The sequence below is a fragment of the Rhinolophus ferrumequinum genome, chromosome 8 (genome assembly GCF_004115265.2).
Source record: "Rhinolophus ferrumequinum isolate MPI-CBG mRhiFer1 chromosome 8, mRhiFer1_v1.p, whole genome shotgun sequence".
Lineage (NCBI taxonomy): Eukaryota > Metazoa > Chordata > Mammalia > Chiroptera > Rhinolophidae > Rhinolophus > Rhinolophus ferrumequinum.
The window spans coordinates 7,223,406-7,239,339 of record NC_046291.1 but is presented as its reverse complement, the minus strand read 5'-3'; the positions used below and the strand labels follow the sequence as shown (position 1 = coordinate 7,239,339).

General features: G+C 35.7%; 1 protein-coding gene across 1 annotated transcript in view; it reads left to right on the top strand.

The window, feature by feature from the left end:
- Window positions 1-15,934, top strand: part of PSMD1 (proteasome 26S subunit, non-ATPase 1) — a 93,839-nt gene that overhangs the window by 15,830 nt on the left and 62,075 nt on the right. Inside the window, exons 8-16 of the mRNA XM_033112209.1 lie at window positions 1,626-1,686; window positions 2,756-2,884; window positions 4,434-4,522; window positions 4,992-5,070; window positions 5,574-5,747; window positions 7,338-7,449; window positions 8,000-8,196; window positions 9,166-9,261; window positions 10,296-10,360. Coding sequence (XP_032968100.1) covers window positions 1,626-1,686; window positions 2,756-2,884; window positions 4,434-4,522; window positions 4,992-5,070; window positions 5,574-5,747; window positions 7,338-7,449; window positions 8,000-8,196; window positions 9,166-9,261; window positions 10,296-10,360 — 1,002 coding nt within the window. The remainder of the gene's footprint in view (window positions 1-1,625; window positions 1,687-2,755; window positions 2,885-4,433; window positions 4,523-4,991; window positions 5,071-5,573; window positions 5,748-7,337; window positions 7,450-7,999; window positions 8,197-9,165; window positions 9,262-10,295; window positions 10,361-15,934) is intronic.

The following is a 15,934-nucleotide window of genomic DNA, read 5'->3' as shown; positions in this document are numbered from 1 at the left end:
AGATCTTTTCATAGAATTTTCTACATGGGAATCATGTCATCTGTGACTAGAAAGAAATGATTTTACTTCTTCCTTTATAACTTTCATACCTTTTCCCCTTGTTTTTCTTCATTGGCTAGAATTTCCCATATATTTTTGGATGGATGTGATGAGAGTTAACCTCTTTATTTTGTTCTGATCTTAAAGTCTTTTTGTTTTTGTGTTGTTTTTTTTTTAATTTGGGAAGGTGGGGAACAGGACTTTATTGGGGAACAGAGTGTACCTCCAGGACTTTCTCCAAGTTCAAGTTGTTGTCCCCTCAATCTTAGCTGTGGAGGGCACAGCTCAGCTCCAGGTCCAGTTGCCGTTGTTAGTTGTAGGGAGGGCGCAGCCCACCATCCCTTGCCGGAGTCGAACCGGCAACCTTGTGGTTGAGAGCCCACACTCCAACCAACTGAGCCATCCAGTAGCTCAGCAGCAACTCAGCTCAAGGTGCTGTGTTCAATCTTAGTTGCAGGGGGGAGCCCACCATGCCTTGCGGGAGTTGAGGAGTTGAACTGGCAACCTTGTGGTTGAGAGCCTGCGCTTCAACCAACTGAGCCATCTGGCACTGGCCCATGTGGGAATCGAACTGGCAGCCTCTGGAGCTCCAACCGCCTGAGCCACCAGACTGGCCCTATTTTGTTCTGATCTTAAAGGGGATAGCATTTAGTTTATTTCTTTTTAATTAAAAATTTTTCTCTTACCTTCTCCTTTTCTTGTGTTGTGTTTATTTGCTCTCGTGTTCCTTCCAAGTTAATCTTATTTCTGAAATGATTATTTTTCCTCTTTCATTTCTAATTCTCCCTAGTTCTGTTTCATTTCTGAGTTTTTCTAATTCTGATATGTAATATTCTTTTATACCTTGCATAATTTTCTTAATGTCTTTTACTTCTTTTGAAATTTTTTTCTTGCACTATTGTATGGGGTTTAACTTTATCCTTTTCTGTGGCTTATCTTTACTGCAATTAGTTATCCTAAATTTTTACAAAAGAGGCTTATTTAGGATAGTTTTTCTAATTTCACTACTCTTTAGAACTTCCTCTTATGTTGTGTTTGTGGACTAGTAAACAAAATGGTGTTTTATGTTCTGAGATCTCCTGGCTCTGTTTCCTTTCCCACTTTTATTTGTGCCTTCCTTTTCCCTTCTTAATTTGGATTCTATGCTTAGCATTTTCTCAATATAGTGCTTTGACCAAGAAATGAGTGTTGGCTGGTTAGTTTTAAGAGTTATTGGGGCCCCCAGCTGCTTCACTTCAAATTGGTCTTGAAGCTATTGGTGTATCTCCACCTGACCATTTGGAAAATTTGGGGGATACTTTGTCACCTGGTTTTGTTGTTTATGCATTTTGCTAACCTAGTTAGTTGCTTCGTGTGTTTTTATGAATTTATTTGGAGGAAATTCAGTAACTGGGCTGCCTCCATCTTAATTCGAATCCTTTCTGATTCTTAACAGCATTACTTATGAAGTAATTGAACATTTTTTTTTCCTTGCAAAATATTTAATTTGGACATGGTTGAGATCTGCAATTTGATAACAGATCACCCACACATACTATTCAGAAAAGATTTATCAAAACAGTAACTGTTGGTTCTCTTCATTTTAGTGACTCAATGGAAACAGAAGAAAAGACAGGTAGTGTGCTCGTAGGAAAGACACCAGAAGCGGTAAGTTGAGGTTTTGATGGGCTATTTAACGTATATTCCCATGGTATATTGTAAATTACTTCAGTGTTACAGACTTGTTTTTATGGAGGTTTATTATTAGGTTTGATACCAAAGTCATTTTATAAAAAACAGATTTTCTGTGAAAAGTACGGTTTTAAAGACTGATCCCAGAAAGAACTTAACTTAGAAGAAATGAAATCCTTAGATCTTTACCAAAGAATGAGCTCTGTCCCGAATAACACTGAATTACCTGTCACAGGGAGAGAAAAAAGTATGGCCTCTGTATAAATGACAACTTATAGAGGGGGGCATTTTAGTTGTCTTTGTTGTCTTTTAATATTCATGGTGTGTGGAAGAGTTGGGTAAATATTAGAACAGTGCTCTGTTGGACATAAATGTTTCCTCCATCAGGACTTTCCGTTTCTCATGCTCAGGTATATAAACTTCAGCTGTTGTTCACTTGGTTAGATAGTTGTGTTGATGGCTTGGTAGTTCATGAGACCATATATGTATATGTGTTTATTAAAGGTGCTTTTGATTTTCTCAGTTTGGATTAGGGAGTTCCTCACCTAAAGTATAAGTTGGGTCTGTATAAAATAGTTTTCCTTGCATATCAGTAATTAGTTATTCTTTTACAGCTTGGGTTTTTGTTATTTTTTTAATATTAAAATATTTTACATTGGAAGCTAGTTCAGAATGAATTGCTTTCCGTCATCAAGCTGGTATCATATCTCAGTGGCATCAAATAAGTAAATAAATAATTCTTTTCTCTCACATTATACCTGAGGTGTTTTTTTTTTATTTATTTATTTAATTAAAGTTCATAGGGGTAACAATTGTTAGTAAAGTTACATAGGTTTCAGGTATACAAGTCTATAATACATCATATATGTATCACATTGTGTGTTCACCATCCAGAGTTATATACATATTTTCTAGATCCTACTGTTAAAATATGAGTGTGGTTGTTTGTATAGACTGAGTTTCACTGGTTTAGGGCTATTAAAATAAAGTTGGCTTAGTAGATTCCAGCAATATATGAATTTTTTTTCTGTGTTTATTTTGGTAGAGTCCAGAGCCCAAGGACCAGACTTTGAAAATGATTAAAATTTTAAGTGGTGAAATGGCTATTGAGTTACATCTGCAGTTTTTAATACGAAACAATAATACAGATCTCATGATTCTAAAAAACACAAAGGTAGGAAATTCATCTATAATGGAAGCTTTTTTCTTATATTTATTTCTTTGTTGAATATAAGTACTTATATTTATTTCTTATTGAACACTTGATTGCATTTTCCTCTTGACCAAGGAAACAAGTAAGTTTTTGTAAAAGTAACAATGGGAGAAACTCTTAAACTTGTTGAAAAAGAAAGGGAATTAATATTGCTTGAGCTCCTGTTTTTGTGCTAGTCTCTCATTGGGAAGTTTAGTGGATTTTTTTTTTCATTTTCTTTAGCTAACTTTTTATTTTAATGTATACTTGTAGTATTTGGACAAATATAGAATAATCAACATTAATGTGATGTGTCTGTTTTCCCACGAACTACAAACTTGAGAGCAAAGGTTCTTATTATTGTTACCTTTGTTGAGGTACTGATCACAGTTGTTCATATTAATTTTAATTTTTGAACAGGTAATATATTCATCTGCTTCAAAAAATGTTTTAATATGAAAAGATATAGAACATGAAAAATCTTCCTCCCTTTCCTGTCTCGTTTACCCAGTACTTTTTCCCAAATTCATTTATTCTTTTTTAAAATCCATATATTATTTCATTACTGAACAGTTGTTTGAAGCATATATAATAATGCTTCTCCAAACTTTTAAGACAATTTTTACAAATGGCAAAAAGACACGGAATTACATAATTTGCATTTATGACAACTATTTGAAACTAATCTTTATAATATAGTCTCATTAAAAATAAACAAAATGACTTTGATGACTGCCAAAGGTGCAGTTCCAGAAGAGGTGCAGCATTGCTCTTTGGGTTACCCCAACACCTTGGAGACCTTGGGCAAAATGCTGAAGAGAAATGGCAAGTTAAACTTTTCAGAAACCAAAAACTAAAACACCTACTACCTAAATCTACTACTGACCTCAAGTTGAGACCACAAATAAAGCTCTATTTGACTTGCTTATTTTTATAAACTAGCTATTTAATCTTGATAAAGAAATATCCAAGATCCATATTTTAAATACCAGTTCAGGGGAGGCCGTGTGGCTCAGTTGGTTAGAGCGCGAGCTCTGGGCAATGGGGCTGCTGGTTCGATTCCCACATGGGCCAGTGAGCTGTGTCCTCCGCAACTAGAATAAAGTCAATGAGCTGCCGCTTGGCTCCCGGATGGCCAGATGGCTCAGTTGGTTGGAGTGCGGGCTCTCAACCACAAGGTTGCTGGTTTGACTCCTCGACTCCCGCAATAGATGGTGGTCTGCGCTCCCTGCAGCTAACAACGGCAACTGGACCTGGAGCTGAGCTGAGTCCTCCACAACTAAGATTGAAAGGACAACAATCTTAGTTGTCTTTTTCCAACTTAACTTGGAAAAAGTCCCAGAAGTACACACTGTTCCCCAATAAAGTCCTATTCCCCTTCCCCAATAAAATCTTAAAAAAAAAGATTAAATACCATTTCAGTTTATTCATATTTCACTAAAAAACAGGGCCTCTGGTTGTGTGTTCATGGGCGAGCTTGTATATGTATGAATACTTTGCCAGTGATAAAAATCTGTATTTGTTTTTATAGGATGCAGTACGGAATTCTGTATGTCACACAGCAACCGTTATAGCAAACTCTTTTATGCACTGTGGGACTACCAGTGACCAGTTTCTTAGGTAAATATGCTGAAGGTTCCCACTTTGTTTTAAATCATCTTTAACAGAGACTCTGTTGACATTGTTACAAGATGTGGAGAACTTCCCCTGCCTGCCAGTCCTGAATTTTAAATTCTATTTTTGCTATTAAAAAACATTTTTATTGATACGCCTACTTGTTTTAAGATAGAATTAATACTCTTTATTTTATTAGTTGGGTCGAGTATCAACTTTTGAATGAAATATATTAAGCTTAGAAATTTAATATAATTTTGCTTTTGTTCATAGTGGAATTACATATCATGCATTAAAAAAAATTCTCAAAATATTAAGAACAACTTAGGAGGTAAAATAGAATCAATAATAATTTGAGATCCATAAAGTGAAACGATTTGTAATAGTTCCAGTTAAGTTTTTAAAGCTTTGACTTTAGTGTTATAAAAAGCTTGGAGTTTGTTTCAATCGTGTTGCTAAATTTTCTTTCTTACAGAGATAACTTGGAATGGTTGGCCAGAGCCACTAACTGGGCAAAATTTACAGCTACAGCCAGTTTGGGTGTAATTCATAAGGTAATATATACTGATCAGTGTGAACAAGCATCACATCAGAGCAATTTTTCTGAAGTTAAGAAAAATAAAAGTTTACTGTAATTCATTGAAGTACATTTTGTTAGATCAGTCCTCTTACAGGGAAGGATAAAGTAAGATACTACTAAAATACATATGTATGTGTTTGTTTTTATTAAAAGGTAGAAATCCTTTTCCTATGAAGACTAAGCCATTTCTCAAAGGACAAATTGAAATAAGTTATTTGCATAGTCTAAGATGAATTTGGAAAAAGTTTATAAAACAAGGGAAAAAATGGAAGCATTTGTTTCTAAGCAGGATGTGACTGGATCTCTTAAAGGCTCTTCTCTTATTTGAGTGATAAAGTTGTATAAGAGAGAGCCCCACTTCCTCCTTCTCTTTCAGCAAGGGAACATTCTAGAGAAAAACAGTAATCATAGAAAATGTTAGGTCTTTTTCCTCTTACTTTTTCTTACTGACACCTTTATTGTGGCCCAAATTTACAGGGTCATGAGAAGGAAGCATTACAGTTAATGGCAACATACCTTCCCAAGGACACGTCTCCAGGATCAGCCTATCAGGAAGGTGGAGGTCTCTACGCATTGGGTCTCATTCATGCCAATCATGGTGGTGATATAATTGACTATCTGCTTAACCAGCTTAAGAATGCCAGCAATGATGTAAGTATTAGAATGGAAAACTAAAATTCCATTACTTAAGTGTCCAGGAAAACATTATATTTGCCAAATTGTTTTAGTGAGTAGAAATTTTGTGGAATTTGTGAATTCCCAAATCAGTACTGTTCTCATAGAATTTTTTTTTTTAAAAGGTAATTTTCTTTTCTTTAAGCTAAAATTGTGCTTCTCAGTACTTTAAACCTGTGAGAAGCAAAATAAAGTACCAGGTATTTGTAAAACACAATGTTGTATCCCCACACTTTAGAATCTTGTAATGTTATAACTAGAAGTGACCTTAGTGATCATTTAGTCTGATCCCACCATTTTACAGGAAACTGAGGCCCCGCCAAAATTGCATATATTCTCTTAGGAATGAAAATTCTTGCTTGTTATAATCTTTGATAATTTTTTAAATGCAAAAGTTTTGAAAAAACTTATTAAGTAGCCCCATGTTAAGTAATCTTGAAATAGATTTTAGACTTTTTTTGTGTTAGTGTAAACTCAGAAAGCTGTCAGGAGAGTAGCTGAGTAAGCCAGAAAACTTCGTCTTCCTACTTCATTGAAAAGATTCAGGCCATTAAGACGATCTGTCTCAGCTAATAAGGCCCCTGTCCGTAGGTCTTATGTATATTTACTACCTTTACCTCATGTTCTCTGGTCTCAGGTAGAAATATTCTTATACAAGCTTTTTGGTTGCCAGCATAAACAGGAGTTTATTGGAAGTATCTTATGTAATTAAAAGAGAATCTGATGAACTAGTTCTCACAAAGGTTAAGAGCCAGGGCAATTCTTGGGACCTAGATAACAGGAATAATGGAATTGTCTCTTTAGATCCCTACTGTCAGGATGAGTGAACTTGAAATGTTTTTGGTCCCTGGGTCATTCCACTTAAGAAAGTGATCATTCCACTTAAAATTCCAGAGAAGGAGCATGCGATTGGCCTGTCTTGGGTCATAGGTCTGTACCTTGGCTAGAGGAAGGTGGGAGCTTCTTAAATGACAGTCCAAGACTAACAGATGGGAGAGGAGTATTCCCCAAGCAAGACTGAGGTGCTATCACCAATAAAAAGATACTGTTCATTCAAAAAATGACATGACCACTAGTGTCCCACTTCAAATAAAGACCAACTTTTGCTCTTGAGCTCATTTTCTCCTATTTTATTCACAACCATGTTTTATTAGATACCTTTTTCTCCTCTTCAGCCTTCCTCTATGCTTCCTCCTTCCCCTTAGCCCATAAGCATATTCAAGTCTCACCTATCTTAAAAACAAACTTTCCTTGACACTTGCTTCTTCCTCTTGGTTGTTATCTTTCTCCTCCGCTTCTCTAAACTTACTGAAAAAGAGCTGTGGTTTCCACTTCCTTTTCTTTTATTCACTTCTCAACTCACTATTTTGCATTAGTAAGCACCATTCTTTTGAAATTGAAATTGCTGAGGTTACCACTGGTCTTCTGATTATCAAATCCTTTGATCATTCTCATTAGGCCAACTGCTCTATATGTTTACTGTCAAAATATATTTTGAAATTAGTATAAAAGCTCGGATTTTAAGTACAGTGTACCAAATCAATGCAGCCCATGCCTTTTCCCTAGATTGTTCGACACGGTGGCAGTCTGGGCCTTGGTTTGGCTGCCATGGGGACCGCACGCCAGGATGTGTATGATTTGCTAAAAACAAACCTTTATCAGGATGATGCTGTGACAGGTAAATGATTCTTTCTAAAGACAACAAATTTTAGGAATAATTAACTAATATTTATTTTCTACTTATATTTTATAACCTCTTAAAAATCCAGTGGATTTCTCTACTTGAAGGGGATTTTTCTCCATTTGTCAGACTCATCTTATAAAAATATGTTTTGTAATATATAGGCTTTTATAAATGGTATATCTTGTGCGTTTCTCAGTATAACTGACTTTTGCAAATAGAAATTTATTAGAATAATCTATTTGTATCATAGGGTTATCTATACTGTATGGTGATAATGTAGAAAAAATGTCACCTTGGAAATCACTGTAGGATTTAGTGGTGCATTCAGTCAAGATTTAAAAGGAAAATAGCTACAAATATATGGATGTACTTCCACGTAAAATATCCTCCTTTTTGTCAGATGTTTGGGAAAAAAATGCTATAGGAAGCTAACGGTTGTTTTGATAATTGGTGCTAATCGGTGCCTCTTCCATACATAGGATAGGTTTTACTGACTTTACATGTATAGCTCCCATTCTTTAATGTTTTACTTTTGACTCACTAGGGGAAGCAGCTGGCCTGGCCCTAGGCTTGGTTATGTTGGGGTCTAAAAATGCCCAGGCTATTGAGGACATGGTCGGCTATGCACAAGAAACTCAGCATGAGAAGATTCTGCGTGGGCTTGCAGTTGGCATTGCGTTAGTCATGTATGGGAGGATGGAAGAAGCTGATGCTCTCATTGAGTCTCTCTGCCGTGATAAGGTGACAGCACACATTAGTTATCCTCTTCTCCCCGCACTTCCTCTCCTTCCAGTTACCGCCGCTATTTACAGAAACACTCACTTTCACTGGAAATTATCTGTGTTCCCCTCAGAACACCTAGCTACATTTGTTGATAAAACTTCTTGCAAGATATAAAGCCTAATAGAATTCAGGAAAGAAAAACAACTGATTAGAAGAGATGGACAGGAGTAATTTGAGGATTTTAAATTTAACGAAGGCTTCAGATCAGTGATTTTCCGATAAGCAGATCTACAAAAGTTCTTCAGAAATTTACAAGTTGATTTCTTTTAGAAATAGTGTTTTTGGAATGATTTCATAATCTCTTAATAAGATAAAAAGTTTACTTTGTTTTTTCGTTAAAAAATGATGCCAAATGAATACATATTTATTTGGGTGAGGTTTTTTTTCCCATTGCCTTTTGTTTTTACTCTAGTATTGGTTATGGTAGTCAGTGGTAATGTTGTCCTCTATAATCCGGTAAAAATAGCTACTGAAATAGTTTATTGATAAACCTACTAATTATTTTGCTCAACTATCAGACTTCATATTTCTGCCATTCAGCAATCAGTACCCAATAATTGAATTAATAAGGTAAAAAAGCAAGTTAAATGTACAGTTAGAAGTGGGCTTCTTTGTTTTTCGTTTGATAAATGGAAGTTGAGTGTCACAGGGCAGTATTGTTGGTATTGGATGTGAGTTTATACTTCCTAGAAAGTGTGAGGCAGGACAGGCATGTTACACAGAATATTGGGAATTACAAGCAGTTGATTCCTCCCACATTAAAGTCTCTTACTTCCCCATTCATTTAGAAAACACCATCCACAAAAGAGTTCATTGTTTCCTACCTGTAACGAACTCTCCTGATGCATGCAACTATGCCTGTTAGACTGTAGAAGTTACTATTTGAAATGATACGCTGATGATTGATGTTGAATTATTCTTTCTTAGGACCCAATTCTTCGACGGTCTGGAATGTATACCGTAGCCATGGCTTATTGTGGCTCAGGTAACAACAAAGCTATTCGACGCCTGCTACATGTTGCTGTAAGTACTCTGACCTTTCTGGGGGTAGGGGTGGAAGGGAAAGTTTGCAGATGGATCCTAAGTGTTTAGGTAAGTGCATCACCCACACCATGTGACCACCACCAGTGGTCTCAGGTTCAGATTCTCATTCACAGGGCACCATCTGCCATAACCTAGTTCCAAGTTCACCTGGCTTTTCAGAAGAGTAGAGAACAGGATAACAGTATGTCAGTATGAATGAAACCCCTTCAGGTGCACCTTTTGAAACCCTATTCTAAGGGGCACACTCTTTGTAAGGAACAGGACCACATGAGTGTGTGCAGCCACCCTAGGATTAGGAAATCTAATGAACAATAAGAACCACTTCTTTTTATAGCCTGTGAAATTAGCTTTCAGGTACCCCCCAAGGGACGTGCTGTATTCCAAGAGACACATTGCACAGAAAAACCAATGCCCATGTTTTCCAGCAGGCTTTTCCCAGTCATAGTCCTCCTAATCCAGATATATAGCCTATCAACAACAAATAATGTTGCCTGGTAACACAGCGGGTGTTCTACATATCTCAACTCAGTAGGTTTCCACTCTCATGGTGCTGGGAGAAGGTAAGCCCAAGGTCATCTTCCTGGGCAGAATGGGTTTAAACTATCATTAACTCCTTCCCAGAGCTATTCACATCCCACAGTATTTATTAGTAATTCATCCTTTATCAGTGCAGAATGTGGTAATGTTTGTGTTTTGCTTGAACTTAGGACATAACATTTTTGAAAATAACATTGAAGGAATGGTTAGATTTTCAGTGTAGCCCACAAAAGCTATAATGCAGCTGAAATAGTCTTTAGAAGTAGCCTTGAATCTTAAACATCTCCAAGTTTTAAAGGCTTCTCACCCCTGAAATGAAATTCTGGGATGAGTTTTTCTAAATTGCAGGAAAACATTCTAATAAAGGAATAACATATTAATCAGGTCCAATTTACATTTGAATGATGTGGGCCTCTCGGAGCAGTTTAGTAATAGAGTGCAGGGTTAATGTAATCATCCTTTACGTTGTTTCCTAGGTCAGTGATGTTAATGACGATGTCAGGAGGGCAGCTGTAGAATCACTTGGATTCATTCTGTTCAGGTAATAATTTCTAACTCCTGATTCCTGATATGTATGTTCCATTTCTTTTTATAGTCAGTATCTAAACTAAAATACCCGAGGAATATATCTAGGTTCAGAGTAAGGACCTTAACAATTAGATGAGTGCTATGCACTTGGAAAAAAAAAAAGAAGTATATCTTGGGATTCTGAGAGCCTGTATGAGAAGTAGAAAAATAACTTAATTATTTCTCTTTATTTTTTCATAACATTTCTACTTATTCACTTAATTTTTAAAATCCAAGTAACACCTTCAGTGCTCCTCTTTCCATGTATCTTGGTAATTCAAGTGGGATGCTATCGCTTACACAGGTTTGTAGAGTTCTTGAAGCTCCTCCATGAGAGGAAAAGGTTTGTTTAAATGCATAGCGAAGATATTGTTTAAATGCAAAACGGTGAAAATTTTGCAGATTTAAAAAACATATTTTGGACTTGAAGGTTTGGATAGTTGTGATTAAGAGGTACACACTCTAAAACCAATCTGCGTGTATCCTGGCTCCACCCTTGCTAGCTGAGTCTTTTGGCGTATTACTTGGCCTCTTTGAGCCTCAGATTCTTCATCTGTAAAATGGGTATAATAATAGTACCTATTTGAGGAGAGTGTTTTTTGACAATTTAAGTGAATTAATATCTAAAACCTTTAGAACAATGTCTGGTAATAGTACGTGCTATTTAACCGTGTGTTAGTAGTGGTAATTGCTATAGTTAGTGATAGATGCAGTTCTTCCAGGAGTTCTTACTGTCTGCTTAGCTCCAATCTCAAATTCCATGGGTTTTTTGGTTTGTTTTTTAAGTTATTTTATCTTAAAATAAACAAAAATTGAAAGTACTTCTTTCACCTGTGTTTGGACACTGCTTGTTACAGCTTATTTGTGATGAAATTACACAATAAAATAAGTTCCCCAGATACATGTTAGATGAATCAAGTGTCTCATGTCCTTTTAATCTCCGGTATAGATTTTCTACCCCAAGTTCTTGGAAGTGAACCTTTGTTACAAAGATTGTCATATAATTCAACAAATATTTATTGGATGACATCCACTGTGATTTGGTTATAGGATCTTCTCCATAACATCCCAGATAGGAAGTTACCTATTTACTGCAGGCTGTGAAATATTTTCTTCCTATTGTTGATAAAAATGTTGACTAAAACCGAGCAAAGCACCGACCCACATGGCATGCTAATTGGTTTCTCCTTATACCAGTCAGTTTTGTTGAATGAGGTTGTTCATCCAAGCACAAATGTTCACTGTATTATCTTCTAACCCTCATTTGTCTGACTTGTTGACAAAGACACCCAAGAGCTTTCACAAAACCCTAAAGACTTAGTATTTATTTATACAGATTTGCTGGTCTAGTACCTCCAGAACAAGATTAGTTGGTTATTGTTTCTTAGTAAATCCATAGACATGCCAAGTGTTCATTGATTCCTTTTCTAAGATCTGACAAAACCTATGTATATTAAGCTTTTTTTTCCCCAAAAGATCTCGGTAGACTCCACACTTTGAATTTCTTAAACCCTATTTCTTAAAAAGATTGTTTCTGAGTATCAGAATATTTAACCACTTTTGTTCTTTTGTACCTTTGTCATTTTCTGTTTTTCTTCAAATTTATCAACAGTGGTTCCATAATTACATTGACAAGTTCTTTTTCAGGGAGGTGATTCAGTTAGCTTAGAGACTTTAACTCATTTAAGGCAGTCATTCTCTTCACGTATTTTGCATTTCGATCAGTCTTCACAACATTGCTTTTTAGTCTTTTCTGTTCTAAAAATCATTCTCCTAGGAGAAAAGATGGAAGTAAAATACAAGCTGAATAGTTCTGTTTTCCTTCCTGTCATCTTTGGCGTATCATTCTAGCCAAAGTGTGACCGTTGCCTTTAATATTTTTGCTCTAGAGTTGAGACACAATTGGGGGGAAAAAGATTTTACTATTGTCATCCAGAGAGGCTTGGTTTTTTTTCTTTAATTCTTATTGGGGAACTAGATAATTTTAGTATGGAAAGTATATCTTCTAAGTATACTCTTAGCAACTTGGCTTGTGTGAAAAATCCTACTCATGATAGGCTCTTTGTTTATTTTTTTCATTGTCAGCTCTTAATTCTCCTTATTAGTGACTTTACATTTCATATCATATAAATCAGTGGCCTAATGTGCGTATTCTGCTGCATAGGAAGTTGATGGGCTAATTGAAACCTTTTTCTTTTTAACCAGAGAGGGCTTTGCTGTCTAATTAACAAAATTCATTTCTGCCCTTGTGTTTTCTGTATCTCACACATGTGCTAAATCCCGTTTCAGCAGCAGATGTCTCCCATGAGTTTCTTTTAGGCTTTGCTAAGATCTCTACCCAGGATAGTCATATCCCAGCAATGAGTTGTTTATATGCTCGTTCTTTCTAAGGGACCATTCTTATAAGAAGTAGAATCTGGAAAAGACTTTAGAGATGGTTTTGTTTAAAACTTACTTCATAGGTGAAGAAAATTAAATGTAATCAGCTTGTCCAAGGAGCTGCAGTTAAAACCAAGTCTCTAAATTTTAAATTAGTACTATTTCCCAGGAGTGAGAATTTTAAAAAGTGAAAGAAACTTAGAAATTAACCGATATTCTCATTTTTAAAAAAGAGAAAGAAATTGAATTCCAAGCTAGTTAATAAAATTTCCCAATGTCATAGAGCTAAATGGTAGAACTGAAATTTGAAACAGGTCTCATGATAGATCGGTGCTTTCTCCACTGTTTCTCTCCATCATAGCACTATTTTCCCAAGTGGCTCCGGTAGATCAGTTTTATTCTCAAATTTCCTCGTTAACTTTAATATTTGGAAAGTTTCTGTCCTGTCTCCTAAGAATAGTAAATGTTTTCTGATGTGTCATCATTTACTTTCTTAATGTGTGTTCCATTTTATCATTTCTTCCCTTTTAGATGTTGCTTTTAAAATAAGTACAGATATTTGGCCTTCCTGAACCATGTTTTACGGATTTATTTCTTCATAATTTTTTAACTTTCTTTTTAAGTGTACTTATGGGATATGAATATTGCAAACATCAGTAAACATGTATTTGTGTTTCAGCAACTAATATGAAATTGTCTTTGTGGGAAATTAAAAATTATCATGTATATTTTATTCTTTATTCTCAGGATAGTTCAGGGAGTTGTAGTATTTTCTTTCACTTTTTTCCTCCTGATATTTGTGGATGATTTGTTCATGTGTATGATAAAAATAGAAAGTTAAGTTGAAAAGCATTCTTGCCAGGTTGAAATGAACCTAGTACATTTTTTTTTTTAATTTAGTGATTTTTTTTCTTTTTTTAATTGGGGAAGGGGAACAGGATTTTATTGGGGAACAGTGTGTACTTCCAGCACTTTTTTTTTCCAAGTCAAGTTGTTGTCCTTTCAATCTTAGTTGTTAGTGGTGGAGGGTGCCGTTCAGCTTCAAGTTGTTGTCCTTTCAGTCTTAGTTGTGGAGGGCGCAGCTCAGCTCCAGGTCCAGTTGCCGTTGCTAGTTGCAGGGGGCGCTGCCCACCATCCCTTGTGGGACTCAAGGAATCGAACTGGCAACCTTGTGGTTGAGAGCCTGCGCCTCCAACCAACTGAGCCATCTGGGAGCTCAGTGGCGGCTCAGCTCAAGGTGCCATGTTCAATCTTAGTTGCAGGGGGCGCTGCCCACCATCCCTTTCGGGACTCGAGTTGAACCAGCAACCTTGTGGTTGAGAGCCCACTGGCCCATGTGGGAATCAAACCGGTAGCCTTCGGAGTTAGGAGCATGGAGCTCTAACCGCCTGAGCCACCAGGCCAGCCGAACCTAGTACATTTTTTATCTAATAAATAGATTGATTGTTGGGTCCATTGTTATCACTCTAGTCAGCAGATTTTATTTTATTTTATTTATTTTTGTATTAGTTTCAGGTGCACAAAACAATGTAATAGTTAGACATTTAACATTTATATCCCTCACACTGTGTCAACCTCCCTCCCCCATCCACTACTCCTCTGACATCGCACACAGCCATTACATTTCCACTGTCTCTATTCCTAATCCTGTACTCAGCAGATTTTATTATAACAACTCTTTGTACAGTACTGTGCTTGGCATTAACTGAAACTCAATTGGAATTGAACACAATCTGAATTATTTTAATTTGACATTGGAAAGGAAAATGAAAAAGTCAAAAGAAGCATTGGTCTTACATACTTATTTAAATAAAATTGCTATAATGGTGAACAAGTTGATGATCTGATATGAACCTTTCTTAAAATTAAACAATCTTGGAGGTTCTTGGTCATCTTTGCTATGACTTGCACTGTCACAGTATGAAACTAAATAATTTTCAATGTATACATTAATATGCTTTCAGATATGGATGGATCTTGCTAGATGAGAGGGAGATTCTTGGTGCAGATATTTTTTAGGCCACAAAAACTGCTTCTTTGAACGTAAAAATGTTGCATCATTATAGATCCTTAGAATTTGAAGGAACTCTAGCAATCAACTAGTTACCACCAAATGCATGAATTATCTTTACAGTATCTCCATTTACAATTATATATCAATTTAATGCATATTCTCTGTATGTTCTCTGTTTCTGCCTCACTGTCTTTGTGTTTATGTTCTGGGTGCTGTAACTCCCTTTATTTTTGTCTTTTTCATTCTTTTTTCTACATCTTTGTTTTCTCCTCTCCATTAATTAACAGTAAACATGGAATAGAGTGAAAGTTGGGGCTTATTTTGCAAAATGTATTCTTTTAAAGAGGTACAATCTATTTTCTCTGGCGGTAAGACTTAAATAGAGTTTCTGTGTTACCATGGGGTAGTTAACTTCTGATAATTTTGCTTTAAAATTACAGATTTTTTTAAAGTATTCTGAAATAGAAATATCAGTTATGTAACAAAGTAGTAAAAATTTTGTTTCATGTACCTTTTTAGAAATAGTTTATGTTGGAGTTGTATTTCATTTTCTAGAATCTTCTAGAAATACTAAAATGTTCTCTCATTAACTGTAGAAAGATTTCTCAGCTAACTATAAGCAAAGAAATCTTTTTCAGAAATTAAAGCTAAGTAATTTAAAGGTCTTGTAGTTAATTTTGTAGTTGTACGTATGTTTAAGTACATCCACCAATTTGGAGGCAGTTTAGAGGATATTGGAAGATAGTCCTTCTAGATTGTCTGGAGGTAGAGCTTTGGCAGTGTGATTGCCATCTCTAGTATTTAGATTTCCTGAAATGATTATATATACCTTCATATACATAAGATACAGTTTGGAATGCTGTTAAAGTGATATCTGAAAGCTTAATCTCACATTATTTGGCAAGAATATAAATATTAACATATGCTAAACCCATCATATTAGAGACAGGAACCAAAATAGAGAAGAATTTTTTGTTTTTTTAAGAACGTAAATTATTTATCCTCTTATTTGAGATAGCCCACCTCAGTGCTGCTGGAAAATCTTAGACTAGTGGGGAAAAGTGCCTGGATGATATAAGGATTAAATTATAAGATATGCTTTCTCTGGCAGATGGCATAGAACCTGTTGTATGTATTAGAACCATGTTCTAGGAA